Genomic DNA, 18,547 nt, shown 5'->3' with positions numbered 1-18,547 from the left:
AGTGAAGGGTTTCCGTGGGGTGGTTGCAATTTGCTGTGTTGCTTCAGGATGACGTCATGCTCGTTGTTTCGAATGTCGGCTGCTCCAGCACGGTCGGAGGCCGCTTTGCGCTGATCGGGACTACAAAACTTCTCCACAGCCCAAAGGTCGTCGATAGCCTGCCGGTACAGTGACGCTCAGGTACCGCCGTCCTACATATGTAGTATGATAGTCCTTACTCTGTTCTTGTTTTATTTGAAAAGACTGACCCGTTGTCTGCTTGCTTATGCTAGCATGTATGCTAACGCTAGCATGCTAACACTTAGCTTTTGTTCGATTTTCGACATGAGGAGCTTTTATAGATTACTCGGAGTTTCTTACGGTTACTAGTTGTGCTAAAACGCCACTAAAATGTTGTTTTCCCTTTTATTGTGTTAAAATGTAGACCATTTGTATGGCGAGGTTGTTTTGCTTTGAGCTATGCAGCCATAGGACAATTGTTTCCTGCTGCCTTCTAAATTGGGACTTTTTGTTGTTTTTAACCTTTTTACTTAAAAGTATGCATTTTAATAGTTTGGTGATAATTTTAACATGGCTTTGGCATTCCTTTTGTGCAGTTTTTAAGCCATCTCGTACAGCCGAAGAAGAAATAATCTAGTTGAGCGAACTAACGTGCCCTTTTTGGGTGTTGATTTTGTCCCTTTTTTGTTTTTCATTGCCCATGACAGCTCAATGCTAAGATTGTTTGGCGTTTGTGTCGGCTGTCGTCCGAGGAAACACTACTTTTAATACCTGATTACACCACTTACTTTGATTTCTTTTTATTGAACCCTTGCCAATTCATTAAATACCTGCGGTGTTACCGATTATTCCGATTGAACACTAAAATTGCAATTGGTTTAGAATCACCCCTTTTAGAAGAAGAGTTAAATTCTACGTAATGTTCTGACAAATTGTATATATTTACTTAGAAAGCATAAGCTGTTGTTAAAGAAACCTTTTTACGCACGATATTGCGTGTGATTAATATAATTCACACCACTTTATATAACTTTATTTGCGGTTTGTTGACCTCTTTTAATCAGAAAGCCAAGACTTTATAGCGAGGTAACGACGTGTTCATTTTCCCTATCATTTTCTTGGCTTGTGCCGTCCCCATCGACCAAAGTCGTTGCGTTTTGATGACGTCACTTAACAACAGCAGCGCCAGTACCCTCTTGCTAGCTACCGATGCGCTTGTTAGTGTATGACAAAGTGACACAGATAACGAGGTAAAGTGTAACGTGTGGACCGACACTGACTAACAGGATTGGTGCACACACTTTATATCCGTCTGCGCGGCCGCACACTGCGGGTTGAGTTCAGTGCAGTGATGGGGTGGGGGTGCTGCGGGCTAGCTTGCACGCCGCCGCCGCCGCCGACTCCTCAATTAGCCTGTACAAAGTGGCAAACATACACTTGGCAAATTTGCATTGCTTGCCGTACAAATCGTGCTGGAGTGAAGCGTACTCTCGCCTGAAATTAGCGTCTTTGTGTTGTTGCTATTAAGGAGCGTTATTTTTTTTGTGTGCAAAGTTAAGTTGTATGAGAATTTGGAATGGTGGTGGACTTGGTGAACCTTTTTTTTTGGCTACTTTTTGTCTATTTCCTATTGTCAAAGCTCCAAAGGCAGCCACTGAATTATTTTATCACTTTGACTAACTCTTTCTTGCTAACCCAAATTTTTATTCCCAGGAAAGTCCTCTCCCATCCCCCCTTACCCTCTCTGTTGGAGCATGGCTCAGGAGACCAATCAGACCCAGGTGCCCATGCTTTGCACGATGGGATGCGGTTTCTACGGTAACCCCCGCACCAATGGCATGTGCTCAGTCTGCTACAAGGAACACCTACAGAGACAACAGGGAGGGGGGAGATCAAGTCCCCCAGGGGAGAAAGGTATGGCTGTGAAAGAGGTGTGGCCTTGACAAAAGTGCAAGGGTGTGTACTAGGGGTGTCATGAAATTAAAACGTGATATTTCTCACTTAGAGAAAAGCTGTCTCGTGGGAACAGGTTATATCCAGAATTCTGTCAGACTGAACTATGACTGACTACTGAGAATGATAATACATGGCAGTGCGCAAGGCAGAATTGGAGCAACACATTAAGCGCTTTAGACACTATAATAAACTAAGGATATCCTGATCCACATTTTTTGGCATAAGATTGGATTTATTTTATAGTCTTGCCAATCCGATCTGCTACTGATGCTTTTTTTTTTTAATATACGATTTAGTTACAAACATGAATTTGTTGAGTTCAATATGGTTCTGAAAATAGCTCTTGAGCATTAAAATGAAAGTCTAATCCAATGAAAGTCCGTCCAATAAAAAAGATTTTTTTTTTTAAAAAAAAGGGTTTGCAAAATACTTTTAGGGTAGAACTAATCCTTTGACATGGTTATAGATGAATTTGTGGTGCTTGTGGTTAAGGAAGATGTTGTCAGATATAATTCCAATCATGTTATTAATGTAATATTTTTATGACACCCTTATTTTGTGTACACAATTAGACAAATGTAACAGTGCTCTTATTTTGAAGGCCGGAAGTGTGTTGTATGTGTTGAGAATGGCATTTGACGGTTGATACGTGCTAAGTGCAAGAATAAACGTGCCTTGTCTTTTTTTCAATCAGAACCTGCACGTAGTCAGTGGAGTTTTGTAAAATGGTCCTTACATTAAAGCGGTAAAACACAACACGGTGAAAATATACTCATTCAGCGTGCGCGCACACACATACACAGCTGCACTAGTACGCTCTGCTAAACTAAGTTAACCCCACTAGCTTCCATTCACGCTCCATAACAGGAGTTTCCAAGGTTATTCGCCGCCATTTTGACATGTTTAGTGTTTGAGATTCCGCCACGATTGAGCGGCCAGCCGGGGAAATATTCCCCCACACGAACTTTCCCTCTTCTCACGATGACATAATTTAATTCACGTTACTTTTCACGAGATGTCGTGTTTAACAGAAGATTCCGTTTTTATTGGCCAATTTCTCAACTCTGTCCATGATTCTGTTCATGCGGAAATCATAGGGCCTGACTCTCATCAACACGGTAGTAATATATTGACGGTCCTAAACAACCAGCGGTTAGAGGGGCACTTCCTGACTGAGCTCCTTGCACCATGACACAACAGTGAGGTAGAACTACTGCTGTAGCTACGAAGCCGAATATCCAACGTGAAACTAACTTCACCACGGTGCACCGCGGACATATCTGCATGGTGGTGTTGCGTTTCCTCCTCCTTGTGGGTGGCGGGAGTCGAGTGGCAACCAGCTTTGAGGCGTGTTACCGCACCTACTATGTTGGTATGTGGCCCAGAGGTACGAACGTTACACGGCAACCGGTTCGGCCCAATCTTGTGGCGGAAGCCGATATTATCCGATCTTCAAAATACAACGGACTGGCTCCCGATCGTGAATAGCGGCTCGGGACATCCCTTCTATAAACCTTGAAATCCAATCCACCTTGATGTTCCCAGCGTCACTCAACAGGTGCTATTTTCATCATGTTTCAACAGCTGCGGCGGTGTTTATGTCCAAACACAAGCTGTAGTAATTCTACATTTGATCAAAGTTACGTAAGATTTGTCAGATCAACATGAGATTGCTGCATATGATTTCTATCAAAATGTAAAAAATGCACTACTACTGCACTACAGCACGCTAAGCATGGGAACTGTAGTTCTTTTAGCGTACAAAGCTAATCTACTGCAGTCTATTGTACGTGTCTTTTCCTAACTACCCGTCAACATAAATGATTAGTAGTAGCAGCTACAACTGCTGTCATTATTTTAACTTGTTACATTTTTAGTTCAACAGTTAAAAACATGCTTAGGTCATGCATGCAAAGTTATAAAACATTTCATAATGTACCTGCATTGTTTGATGACTCGGTTAAATAAAAAGTTTTTGTCCGGTCCTATATTTTTGTTTAATTTATGTTAAAATATCTTGTCTCGTCCGTGTGAACCCAATGTTGTGCATTGTCATCTTGTGAGCAGAGTGTATTGTAACACCCAAAGTGGGTACTGATGACTGATGTTATTTCTGTCCCCACACAGCTACAACATCACCTGCGGGAATGCCAGGCTCCTCTGACGTCATGGCAGAGAGCACAGAACCAGCGCCCAGCATGGAGGCAGGGCGAACCTCGCCCGAGGAACCAACATCCAGGTGAGCTTTTTGTACTTGCATACCTCGTGGCTGTTCACCGAAATTATTCAAGAAAGCTAAGGACTGGGGGGAGCTGGACATCTCACTTCACTACAGGCGGTCCTCATTTTCCGACGTTCCGTGGTTGCAAAAAGAAATATGTTGTGTGTGTGCGTGCATAGATGAGCAGTATACCATTTTTATAGTATGCTTATTGTAACTTTGAGACAGAATGTAAAAAAAAAAATAAATCCAGAAAAAACATTACGGTTAGTTTTAAATAATTAATTTAATACCACATCTTTATAAAATCCCCAAAAAAGGACACTTAAAGTTGATACTTATTTGACGTGCACAAAGCTTTATGCAATTTAACTATTTTTTAGTTTACAATTTAAGGTGTTTTTTATTTTGCATCTCTGTGTGGAGTTTGCATGTTCTCCCCATGCATGCGTGGGTTTTCTCCGGGAACTTCGGTTTCCTCCCACATGACAAAAACATTCATGTTAGTTTAATTGGAGACACTAAATTATCCTTCAGTTTCAATGTGAGTGTGAATGGTTGTTTGTCTATATGTGCCCTGCGATTCGTCTGGCGCCCAGTTCAGGGTGTACCCCGCCTCTCGCCCAAAGTCAGCTGGGATAGGCTCCAGCATACCCGTGACCCCAGTGAGAATAAGTGGCATAGAAGATGGATGGATGTATTTTTTCTTCCAAATTTTTTCAAACATGACCATTACAGATGAGCACTGTTTTGGACATTAATAAATCAGATTGTAGTGCTATAGCTCTGGAAAAAAATATTCTACAACGGGTCCTTCACTGAAAAAGGTTGAGAAGCACTATTCTATAATATTGGAACGCTCTGCTGTTCTTAGGAATCTGCTGCAAAAATGCTAGTCAAATATCTTCAATATGGCAGGAACCGTCTGTTTTTAAGGAGTCTTCTGCAAGAAACGCTGGTCTAAGATCATCTAAATGGCAGGAACTCTGTCTGTAAGACTCTGCTGCAAAAATGTTAATCTTTCTGAAAGAAACACACGGTCCAGTCTGGTGCCATAAGTGCTGGATATGGCGCCAGTTGAATAGAGCTGCTGTATACTAACATTTTGATTCTTCCATAAACCTTGTCGCACAAGGTGTTAATGAGTGTTTCTAAATGCATTGTTTTCTGTCCGCCTAGTGTCAGTCCCAGTTCTCCCAGCCCAGTAACTCAACAGATGACGGCCATGAGTATTTCCCAGGATTCTGGAGCCGTCGACTCGGATCGAGCAGAGGCCGAGGACGCCGAAGACGAGGGACCATCTAGCACCTCGGGTAGGAATCACAAAGCCTGTTCACCATTTTTCTATCAAGTGGCATAAAATGACTGAGGAACACAACCGTGTTAATTTTGACGGCACTTTTAAATTTGTTCTTAGTCATAGTTTTATGAACTTAGTCAGCTGAAATATAAAGTATAAAGAGTAATGCGTCTTTAAAGTAGGCTACCTGCAGAGTACGAACAAAGTTGACAACAAAAAGTAGACCTGTCAATTAATGGCAATAAGGCCCTGTCCACACGGGAACAGGTATGTGTCAACGCGGTTGTTGCACAAATTCCAATACCTCCCCTCTTTTTGTGTGTGTGTGTGTGTGTTTTCATTCAACATAACAGGCTTTGCAATCTTGGCGGTACACTCTTGATCAAAATCTTAAGACCAGTTGAAAAATTGCTAGAATTTGCATTTTGCACATTTGGATCTTAATGAGGATTTAAGTAGAGCTACAATATGCAAAAACAAGAAAGGGGAGTGAGACAAAAAGCATTTTGAAAAAGTAATTTATTGAAAACAACAATTAAACTGAAATAGGCTGTTTATCAGCTGATCAAAAGTTTAAGACCACAGGCTATAAAAGCCAAAATCTGCTTAAAATTTTCATTTTCTGTCAGGCATTCACACTGTCATGTCCTCCTGATGGCTAAAGCTAAGAAGCTTTCTCCTTTTGAATGTGGACGGATTGTCGAGCTGCATATGCAAGGCCTCTCGCAGCGTGCCATTGAAGCTGAGGTTGGGTGCAGTAAATCTGTCATTTTACATTTTTTTGAAAGATACTGAGGATTATGGAACAAAAGTTAAGGGGTAGACCCAAAATAAAATCACACCTGCGCTGTTCTGCAGGATCAAGACACAATGCGGTCTTCGACCCTCATTAAGGCCTTACTGGTGCCGACTGCAGCGCAATAACCATAGACGGCATCTGCGGGAAAATGGTTGAAAAAAAAAAAGGAATTGGAAGACCTCGTCCCCTTCAACGCCACAAAACTGCCCGTTTAGACTTTGCCAGGGAGCATCAAACATGGGACATTGAAAGGTGGAAAAAAGTTTTATTCTCTGAGGAAAAAATGTATCCAAATGTGCAAAATGCAAATTTGAGCAATTTTTCAACTGGTCCTAAGATTTTGATCAGGAGTGTATATTTATGGTGTTTATTGAAAACAACAAACAATAAAATCCATCAATGTTGTACATTTGATTTTAGTATTGCTCACTGAGTGTGTGCATACCCGGCTCCACTCAGAGCGACAGGGTTGTTCGCAAACACAGGGAATGGTGGCTTCTGTGTTTTGCTGAACTTTTTTTTTTTTGCCCTTATGATGGACTATCTTCGTAATAGTGTTTTCTGAAATACATACAGTCAAACCTGTCTATAGCGCCCACTAAAGGGAAACGGCAAAAGTGGCCGTTATAGACAGGTTGGTGGCCATTTTGAATTTGTGTGCACACATATTAACATGTCTGTGATTAGAAGCTTGTGTTTGCAGATACATATAATTATACTGTTACATGTTGACTAGTAGAGGGCACTGTGGGATTGCGGATAAAAGTTGTAAAGAACAACTAGGCTTGTTATTCTACACCACCCACAGAACAAAGCTGTGCTACTATTTATACGGCAGAGTGTCATTACAGCTTTAGTTCATCAGGAAGTGGCGGTGCGACGTCACGAGCAGGAGAGCTAGGCTGAGTGCTAGCTGTGAGTGTCGAGAGCGTTGGGAAGTGTGTGGATGTAAAGTCCTGCAGTGTACTCTGCTGTTAATAAAGCGATTAAAGTGCATCGGCGACGGGACTCGGTAATTAAAGTCTACGCACGATGGCTTCATTGATTAAAAAAACGAAACTTTTTCGTGCATGAAGCTTCTGCTTGAGTCGGTAATTTGGTCGCTATATGTGGTCAGATATTGACCAAGGGATACAAAATGGGTGGCCGCTGGCTGCGTTAGACGGGTGACTGCTATACACAGGGTCTACAACACGTAAACTTTCTGCAGGGGATTTTTCAGTGGCCGTTCTGTACAGGTGGCCGCTAAGACAGGTTTGACTGTATTTAAACGATTAGTAGTAGTTCTGAAGTATCGAAGATGTCACAAGATTAGAATTTAGCCTCGCACCGATGCATAAGCCGCTGGGTTCAGTATCTGAGAAAAAAGTAACGGCTTATACACCAGAAATTACGGCAGTCTTTGGCTGCGATAATCTCTCCACATGGGTTACAGCATCTTGTTCTCCATAGCCTCAAAGGTGAAATGTGTCCGTATGTCTACTCTTTTTCTCCTCCCAGGTGTGGACATTGTGGCATGTACTGTAACTCTCTACAATATTGCAGCATATGGTAATCTTTTGCGGTGGAAAATGTCAACAGCCCTACCCCACATAGACAGTCATTCTGATGGGTTCTCCTCCTTAACTCGCCCCCCTTTCCTTCTGACATGCAGATAAAATAGCTGTGATTGGATATATTCCTAATTTGTCCCTACCATCTACAAAATGAAATTAGATATGATTGGATTTAATTTCTGTCAACCTTTTCATCTTGTTTTTGTTGATGAACGTGTCTGTTTATTGTCGTAGTTTGGGTGGATTTGCATTTGTTTTGATTAATCACCGTCTTGTTTCTCGTCAGGGGTAAAAGGTTGTTTGTGAAAACTTGGACAGAAATAATGTCAATAAAACTAACTCTGGAACATAACAAGGCGGAGGTCAAGGGTGATGTGGCCATTGCATCAACCCTGTGACATCAATGAATCCGCCTATCACAAAACACCCATAAATCAAAAACCATAAACAGGAAGTGGAATACAAATCAGCCCATGCTTATGTAAACCTTTATAGATCTTGTAACCAGAGGTCTACAACGTATGTCTAGTAAAGACTGTTGCTTATTAACTTCTCAGCAGTGATTTCACACAATGTTCACATTCTGAATTCATGACCAGCCCTTGTATCAGATTAAGCACGCTGGCTCACTTGTGACTTGCGTTGCGGAAACTGCAAGATCATTCCTGATAACTATCAGGTTGATTTTAGTTGTTTTTGCATTTGTTCTCCTTAACTTTCACTATAGAATAACTGAGCTCATTGTGTTTCCACAGATCCAGCAGGAGAAGCGGCACAGACCTCTGATGGAGAGCAAACTCCTGACAAAAACAAGAAAAAGAACCGCTGCTTTTCTTGCCGGAAGAAAGTCGGCCTCACCGGTAAGACTGAATTGTTGCTTACAGTGAGTGCAGCCCTTATCTTTCAGCACCCATATGATTATATCTTCTCATGGGACAGTACTATAGGAATGACACTTTGAATATGGAAAAAAAAAACCATTTTAAAGCCAATAATGCATTTCGTCTGAGCAAAGTGTTTCATTGAGGACAAGCAGCATAGAAAATGGATGGATAGCGCTGCAATGCTGCCTCTGTCGACCAGCGGGAGCCAGAGGAGCCCAGAGGGAGGCTGACATCATTGCAGCGCCCCCAGGCACCAATAAATGTTTTGCTCAGAAGCAATGCATTATGGGAGTTGTTTATTTTCATTTTAAAATCGTATTGGTACCTTTTATATTTCTCAGGTATACCTTTTCAGTGTTAAGTTGCTGTGTGATGAGTTCTTTGTAAGATGACACCGTGAGTCAGGCTGTTGTGTGTGTGTGTGTGTGTGTGTGTGTGTATATTATAATTTTTTTTTCTCTTCTTGGTCTTCGGATTTTGATCAGGTGTGTGTGTATATGTATGTACGTGTATAACGGGTGAACACACCTTTTCAGCATGCAAGTTACAAGTCCGCATGATTTATCTCTTACTATAAAACAGGGGTCACCAACGTTTTTCCTTGTGAGAGCTACTTTTACAAAATGAAAATGGCCAAGACCTACTCATTTTTGTAACATTTATTTTCAGAGCTTATTTTAAACCCAAACAAAGCGAATATGCTTGTTTTACTAGAACATTAACAAAATACTGGTGTCCACAACTCACATTTTGTATTTCAGAATGCATTTCTTCTGTTCTTTCATTATTAACTGAAAACCTGAATGAAAAGCAGGCCTGCAGGCACCTCACGTGGTCGTGGGGGGGCTACCTGGTGCCCGCGGGCACCACGTTGGTGACCCCTGCTATAAAACATATATACTGCTCAAAAAAATTAGAGGAACACTTCGAAAACACATCAGATTTAAACTGGGGGAAAAATTATCTTGAATATCTTTCTTGATAATAAGTCGGTGATGTATTAGTAACAAAATGATGCCACATAATTTGATCGAAATGAAAATGATCACCCTATAGAGGGGGGAAATCAAAGACACCCCAAAAAAGAAAGTGAAAAAATTATGCAAAATGTCCTTCATCTAACAAACTTTGTGGCACAATAAAAACTGTAAAACGCAGGCCGCTTTTTAACTTCCATGCAAAACTACTCCATTTTCCACACTAGAACATTTTAGCAATATAGAAAAGATATATACAATAAACAAACTAGTTACTGTACTATACTGTAGTTATTACAACTGTTATAGTTGTAGTAGTTACTGTAGTCTATAAAAAATACAATTTTAATTAATGTAAGGACATTAAAAATGTGAATGAACAATTGTACTACACCTGAAGTACAAACAGGAGCTGAGCTTTAAACCACATCAGAACAATGAACTAGAAAAGTGCATTCAAATGTTGCTATGCTTCCTTTAAGCCTGAATCATTTTGTGTGGTTTTTCTCTCCCCCCATTTGCTAATATCCACTCCCCCTGTTACAGCAATAAATGTGTTTCCAGACCATCTGGGTGATGCTCACCTCACAGCGAACATGTCCAAATTAAGTATCAATATTGTTCTGAGCAGTGATTTACAGTAGACCGTATGGTCCGCCCTTCATTGGACAAGCCACCTTATGGGCCGGCATTTTAAAAATACTTTTTGACTGTGCGTGTGTGTGTGCACGTGCCTGTCCAGGCCTGCGAAAAGCCATCGCCGTGACGTAATGTCCCATTTCCCAAACTGTACATATTACAAGTGTAGGACAATCTGCAGAAAAGAACATGAAAAGGCGAGATAATTGGCAACAATTTTGTAATTTCCGGTGTATAAGCTGCTACTTTTTCTTAAACTTTGAACCCTGCGGCTTATACAGCAGTGCGGCTAAATTATGGTTGAGTTCTAATCTCATGACATCACATTACTTCAGAACTACTACTAATTGTTTAAATACTGTGCCTCTCGTGAGTCAGTGAGGAAACAGTAGCTCATTCTCTGGCAGGAGCCAATCACGAGCTATCAGTGCACTCACGAGCTTGTCAACCTATTGGAAATCGCAGGAGGTCATATATAACAGTATAACAATATAACAGTCTGACACACAGTGTCATCTTACAAAGAACACGTTTCAAATGGGTGAAAAACAACTCTTCTAAAGTTTTCCCATAATGCATCGTCTCTGAGCAACACATTCATTGGTGCCTGACGGGGCACTGCAATGACCTCAGCCTCCCTCTGGGCCCCATCCATCCATTAAATGCCGCTTGTCCTCCAATGAAATGCTTTGCTCAGATGAAATGTGTTATGAAAAAACTTTCAAAATGTGTTTTTTATTTAAAACTCGTATTGGTACATATTTGTATATTGGGTATCCCTTTTGAGTGTTTAGTTGCTGTGTGATGAGTTTAGTGTTTGCAAAATGACACCGTGAGTGTTACATTGAGTAGTGACCTCCTGCAATTTCCAATGGGTTGACAAGTTTGTTCTGAATTTTTTCATAGCTCATGATTAGCTCCTGTCAAAGAGCTGCCTGGTCCTCAAGGACTCGTGCACGCCGCGATATGCCATTTTATGACAAATCTTTTTTTCCTCTAAATTTAGTGGGTGCGGCTTATACACTGGAATTTACAGTAAATATTGGAGAGTATATGCAACAACAGCGCGCGGCTCCGCCCGCATGTCGGCAATGCCCGCCGGGCTCCCCGCCTCCTGGCCCCAGCGTCGAGGCACCTGGTTTTGAACACTTCACCGCCGTAAATGGGAAAAAATGAATGCATAAGATGGAAGCAGTGTGCTGACATTGTTCGGTAAAGATGAGACCGGTTCTCACGCTGCAACTTTTAACTCTGCACTTCAGGTAAGGAACTTTACTAAAAATAAAACATCACCGCATATAAACTCTTACTGTTGCATTTGCACCTTCCTAAAGGGAAACGCTGAACCAGGGGTGTCCGAAGTGAAGCCCAGGAGCTATTTTCGGCCCGCAGCTTGTTCTTTGTTTTTTCTAATGACATATATTAGATGTGACACTAATTTGCTTTGTAACCTACAGTAGAACAGTAAGCTTTTGACTTATAGTACAGTCGTCCCTTGCTGTATCACTGTTCGAATATCGCTCCCTCACTATCATGGTTTTTACAAAAATAATTAATAAATGATAGCTCTAGTGGTTGAATACGGCCAATTAGCAAAAAAAAAAAAGCACATTGAAGGAAAATGTACATATTCTAGGCCTAAATTCCTCATCAATAATAAAAATGGCAAAATTGACTAAATAGATCAAGGATGCTCACACTTTTTCAGCCTGCGAGCTACTTTTAAAATGTCCAAGTCCCAAAGGACTACCTCCTACTATAAATATAGAGAATATTTATATTATTTGTAAAAAAAAAAAAAAAAAAAAAAGAGTATGTACATGTATATCAGGGGTGCATGTACTTTTTCATCAAGTTACAAGTCAGAATGATCTACCGCTTGTTATAAAACACATAACATATATAAAATCTAACCGGTAAACTTTGAAATACTATTGTAAATATTTATTCATTAGTATTTCACACTCCCATTTTTTAAGTTTACAGGTAAAAGTAGTTTATATCAGAATTATATTCAATATGGCCATAAAGAGAGTCATAATTCCTCACTAGTTGTGTACATAACTTGAGTACCGCTAATATGTCAGTCAAAATAGCAATGTAACGTTCATTAGGACACACAGTTCATGTATTACATCCAGTTAGCATTTGCTGTCAAACATTACCCATATACAAGAATTTAAAATGTTTATGCAAAAGACAATGCCGCGGAAGTCAAGGCAACATCTTAATTCATATTAATAATATATAAACATATTATTTCAGCAATGAGCGCATTTTCCATTTCATCATGAAATAATAGTTTAAGAAGCGGACATGTAGAAAATACTGATTTCTGTAGCGGAGTTCATGACGCAAAGCCATCAAAGAATTTAATTTTTTTTTTTCTACATAACTAGCCGCTACAAGTGAACAGATAACCTTTGTTATAGATATAAGCATCTTACCGCTGTGCTAGTTTATCCGTAACAGAATAATAAAGATGGAAGTTGCATCTCAGTGTGTAGCTTGAAATGCCGCTGGCGGAGCAAGAGCGAATCAGGAGGGAAGCTTAATGTCAGCTGACTGATGTCCTATGACAGCTACAAAGTGACGTTTACGTGGTTGACCCAAACTACCTTGCCGATCTACTGGTAGCTCGCGATCGACGTAATGGGCACCCCTGAACTATATTAACTAAAACACAATAAGGCAGAAGAAATGTTCTACTTATGAATGTAGTATTCTATATTGGCCACTAGGTGTCGCCACAATGTGAAACGTGATTCAAGATTCAAGAGTTTTATTGTCATGTGCATGGTAAAACAGCAGTTATACCATGCAATGAAAATCTTATTCTTTTCATTGCCAAAACAGGCAGTTATTGTAGGTTTAAATCACACGCAAAATAATAATAATAATACAATAATATCATAATAATAATGCAATGGTAATAACAATAACACGGGCTACTGTTGGGGCCATAACCCATGACAAGCTAAAACTCAACTCGGAGGGGGATATTCTGCGAAGCGAATTTAGTGGTTTAGCAAGCTGTGTTGAGTGGAAGCCGGACTTGCGTGATCAGTAAAGGTATCTCTCCTTTAAAGCAGCTGTATCACCATGATAATTTAGGCTAAACTCGTAACCTGGCCAGGACCAGGTTATGTCCAGGCTTTCAGCTTAAAATCAGCTATGAAAGTGCCACTGTTTCACTGTTGAACTAATTTGGAGATGGCGTCACCATTTATTTAGAACCTATGAGGTTCCCGAGGGGACATGAGGAGAAAAAAAAATAGCATTCCCTGATGATATTATCCATCTATAAGTGAGATAGATTTTAAGCCGAGGGAATACGCTAGATATGCTCACGCGAGCACCAGAAATAAAATTCAATATGAAATATAATAATTCATGTTAGCGGATGTAAATGTCATAGGAGTCCTTGCATGAGTACTGAGCCTGTTAGAGTTCTTATATTCCAATATTTGCTGGGGGAATAAACACTCTGAGGCATTAATCAACTGCATTAAAACACTTGTTTTATTATAAAAAGGAAATTTAAGAAGTCACCACAAAACACTGCCATCTAGTGGTTACAATGAGATACAGCAGTTAATATTTCATTAAACTAAACATTATAAACGAAAGTTGTTGGGCCAGTGTGTGTATTTTTTTAATGGACAAGTGTTAATATGTAAAAGTTGTGCAATGTTGAGCGTTGATAAATGAAAAGACTAGTATAGTTTTTATATTAATCAGTGTTAACTTGCACATTCACATGCTGCATGCTGGCATGCCGGCGGTCCTCCGTCGCTGTACGGGCTGCGACAGTGTTTCTTTTAGCAGTCATAATCTTTTGGAAACTCCTCATAACTCCCCATAATAATTACATACTCATTTTTTGTCAAATACACTGGCTGGGATTGCATCGTGTTTCAGTGGAAGTAGAATAATATGATGTCAAACGCCCCCTTTCATTTGAACGCGCACTTGCACAAAGCCGAAAGCCGGACTTGACAAAGTACTTTGATAACTGCCGTCGCGGGACCAATTGAGTCTGATTGTGGATGTTAGGTTTTGTCGAATTGCATCTTGAGCACAAAGCCTGGGTTTGTGGAGCCACTTTGGCCATGTACCCCCATCATCTCCATATTAATAACTATATTAATAATAACAATAACACGGGCTACTGTTGGGGCCATAACCCATTACAAGCTAAAACTCAACTCGGAATCTCCCGTCACTTTCTGCCCGCCAGGGAACACGTGCAAGAGTTTTATTTACATCTTAAATGGCGTTTTCCTCTTATGTCTGCTATATTGGCTAATATGAGTGTAAAGGGTGTGTGGGGAGGAAAAAAAGGTAAAAAAAAAAAAAAAAAAAAACATAACCCCCCCCCCAAAACACTTAAAGCCGCCATTACAATACATTGAGGAGACAATAGCCACCGCAGGAAATACGCTGTCCAGAAAAAAACAAGAAGAAGCTAATGTGTAAGTCTTATTTATGTGTAATATGTCTTATTTGCTGTGTTTATATCTACAATATTGGGTAATACAAATGTAAAGGTGATTATATGGGTGTTATTTCATGTCTACATGGCTCTAATATGTTAAAGTGTATTTAGAAGATCGTAAACAGGTTTTTTATAACGTCAGGAAATATTTCGTTTGTTAATATTGAATCCTACTTTGCGGAAATTGACTTATCGCGGCTCGGTCTGGAACCAATTAACCACATTGAACGAGGGATGACTGCACATTATAATGGCCTACATTGGATTGCTTTTAGCATCTTTAATGTACACATCAAAGTGGCCGCCACATCAATTTTCCTGTACACTATAGGCAAAAATGTTATTTATTAGATTTGTATTACCTGCCATTAGATTGGAATTTAATTTTCATTTTTATGCTTCATTTAATAATAAATAATAAAGCATTTTGGGAGGAAAAAAAGTTGTTTTTACAGACCGATATACACATACACTGTAGCCCAAATACCGAGGTACCGCGGGTTACCTGTACCATTGTACCCCTAGTAGTGCTGATGTTATCTAGCACTAGCTTAATCTTCTTGGGCATGCAATTCACCAGAGCTGCACAGGAATACTCTTCCACTCCTCTATGATGACGTCCCAGGTGGAGCTGGTGGATCTGGAGGAGATATACTTGTCCACTCTATTATCTTCACCTTCCTCAGCAAGGCACTTGTCATCTTGGAGATGTGTTTGGGCTCCTTATCACTTTGTGGCCCAGTTTCCCAAGGGATGGTTCACATGCTGCTTCACAAAGTCATAATACATGTTGGAATTTATGTGTCGCCTAACTGAACTGCAGCACTCATGCAGCCCCAGACCATTACACTACCACCGCCACCACCAAGTGAGCGAATCATCAGAATGCTACAGTATATGCTGGAATTCATGTTTCCCCTCATCGAACCGATGAGCTTTTATGCACCATGGTTGACTGTAGGCAAGACATAATCTTGCAACACGCTTGTGTTGCCTGCTAAATTAGACTAATGAATGTGTCATTTTCAATGCATAGTAAACCTATACTGCTATACAAGAGGTACGCTGACTACTCTTAAGTATAGACATTTCTATAGTATTGTCCCTTGAGTAGATATGCTATAGTGAAAATGCTCACAGAAATGAGATACTGTATCGTTGGCTTCATGCATGTCTTGAATGTGTTTTCTCTCTGCAAGGTTTTGACTGTCGCTGTGGCAACCTGTTTTGTGCCATCCACCGTTACTCCGACAAACATGACTGTCCCTACGATTACCGGAGCGCGGCGGCAGATCGCATACGCAAGGAGAACCCCATCGTGGTAGCTGAGAAAATCCAGAAGTTATGAAGACTTTGAGTACGGAAAAAAGAACACGCAGATTTTTTTTTTCCCTTTTTTTTTTTTTTTTTTTTTTTTTACAATTAACAAGAATGGTGACACCTGAATATCATGGCTTCATTTGTTCATCTTAAAAGCAGGGTGGGGAGGTGATTAAGCTGCAGCCAGTGTCCAAACGTTTCCCTTACTAGCATCTCTCTTCCTCCACTCGTGACTGTTTGCGGATGAGTGGTTTCTGCATGATTGTGTGTATGCAAGTGTGTGGAGAGAGCAGAAAGCGGACTTGCTGTGGGGCGGGTAGGCATTTCAATTTCCCCCCTTTTTTGTGTTTTCATACCATCCCTGTGAGGTCACTGATGAGGTCAATTTAGAACCATCCAGCAACTAACAAGGAGGATGTCGTCCATCACATCCGTGAGACCTTTTTAAGGGCTTCAGGTTATTTCTTTGCTCCGACTTTAAAAATGATGTCAACTTCTTGTGAAATTGACTCCCCCCACCACCACCTCCCATTTCTCAATAGGGTCGCCACACTTTGGACTTTCTCAAGCATTTTTCAGCCAATGTTCACTCTTTGATATATTGACTTATACCAGGTGCATGAACAGTTATTAGAGGGGGGGTAAAGGAGTGATTGAATATGTATGTTCCCCCCCCTCCTGTTTTAATGAGCGTATGACTTCAGAAGATCTATATTAATATATTGTAGTTAGCTCGTGTGATTGCATTCTATTTATTTTTTATCATTTTGGTGGGTTCTGCTGGAGGATGGGCGGCATGTCGGCAAATCGTGAGGTTTGCACTTTTTAAACTGAATTCCATCATGATTATTTGTGACCAGAGATGTGAGCTTGTCAGAATTGGGAAATGAAGCACAACAAACTGCAGACATAGAAAAGTGTGCGTGCGTGCGTGCGTGCGTGCGTGTGTGTGTGTGTGTGTGTGTTGCACCTGCTCAGTTTTGTTCAGCATCTGGGTCATTTTCAGTTTCTACTTGATCCTTAGAGGCTATCTCGAATGGCCTTCTCTTGTTTTGTGTGAAGCTCCAAGCACCAGCAGACCACTGACACATGCTGAATGAAAACTGACCTGGGTCGCCGCAGTCATTCAGATTGTCGCTACTGTTGCTTCTTGAACAATTTGAAATAATTATGCATGTGTGCCGCCTAACATAGGAGTTACTGAAGAGCCACACAGCTGTAGCACAATGCATGGCTGCAACTTGGAGGTCCATTTGAAAGTAATGTCCCCCACATGTAAATAACCTACAGCTCATAGAATAAAGAGTGGAAGGGGTTCAAGTGAAGAATAAGTACTCTGGTGTGTAAAAGTGCTTTGCATAACTCTACAAGCACTAATCTCACTTTTAGCACTGCTTTGCCCCTAAAGTGACTACAATAATATTCAAATAATCCCTCTTAACTTTTGTGACCATGCCTTTTATTCTGTTTGTAGCATCATGATGCTGCCAGTTTGAGGTTTCATTCTTTATTGTGTCAAAATGTATAATGCATTTTTCCAACAAGCCAATGCTGGATGTCTTGGGGGACCAGCTGTATCTAATACAGGAAGTTCAGGAGTTGGCCTTTTGGACATTTTCTAAAATAATTTGGTCCAAGCTTGCCTATGGGGTTCATTTATTAAAAAAAAAAAAAAAAAAAAAGATATATGAAAGAGTAGTTTGAATGTAAACCGCCGCAATTTATACATTAAACTACACTATTGTGTATTTAGTCATACTAAGTAAGCCCTGATATTGACTGTCTTTGAGTAAAGGATGGACACCTTTTTTTTTTCTTTTTTTTTTTTACCTTGAGCTACACATGACTGTTAAGCATTTCATACTTAAATATGAATTTTCCTTTCTGTTCTGTTCCTTTTTAGTAGTTTAAATCATGCAGAGCTATAATTGATGATAATGGCAAAACTGATGACAGAAGTGAAGATACAGGAAGACTGATTGATTTGAGGTTGATTTTTGTTCCCTGAAAATGATCTTATTGAAATCTTCAATACTGACAATGAGCAGTAGTTTTTCCTCATCCTATTGGCACTCCAGGCCACCACCCCCTCCAGAAATACCACCAGATCATTTTTATTTTTTATTTTGATTTACTTTTCAAGATTTAGGATTGTATGACATGTTAAAAGTACAAAAATAAAATCACAAAGTTTATTTTAAATGACTTGTTCTTTTGTGTGTTGTCTTCTTGTTGTCGCTTAATATTCTAGTCATAGGCTTATGTTTATTTGTTCTGCTGCAACGGTTTTCCAAGTGTCTTTGTTGGCTGTTGGCTGTTGTCCCTTAGAGAATATTAGAATACAGCTGTGGGCCAATGCTAATTCCCGAAAAACATTTTCTGCAGCATATTTTTGGG

The 18,547-nt window shown here is 40.2% G+C and overlaps 1 protein-coding gene across 1 annotated transcript; it reads left to right on the top strand.

Moving 5' to 3' along the window:
• Positions 1-36: 36 nt before the first annotated feature.
• On the top strand, positions 37-18,352 carry zgc:77486 (uncharacterized protein LOC405808 homolog). Its single transcript, XM_054789383.1, has 6 exons — positions 37-180; positions 1,714-1,914; positions 4,084-4,195; positions 5,357-5,490; positions 8,588-8,692; positions 16,030-18,352. Exons 2-6 carry the CDS (start codon positions 1,755-1,757, stop codon positions 16,176-16,178), a joined length of 660 nt encoding a protein of 219 aa, XP_054645358.1. The 5' UTR covers positions 37-180; positions 1,714-1,754; the 3' UTR covers positions 16,179-18,352.
• The last annotated feature ends 195 nt before the right edge of the window (positions 18,353-18,547 follow it).

Source organism: Dunckerocampus dactyliophorus, chromosome 10 (genome assembly GCF_027744805.1).
Source record: "Dunckerocampus dactyliophorus isolate RoL2022-P2 chromosome 10, RoL_Ddac_1.1, whole genome shotgun sequence".
In the NCBI taxonomy this organism is placed as follows: Eukaryota; Metazoa; Chordata; class Actinopteri; order Syngnathiformes; family Syngnathidae; genus Dunckerocampus; species Dunckerocampus dactyliophorus.
The sequence above is the reverse complement of the archived record's forward strand: the minus strand, read 5'-3'. Positions and strand labels throughout refer to the sequence as shown.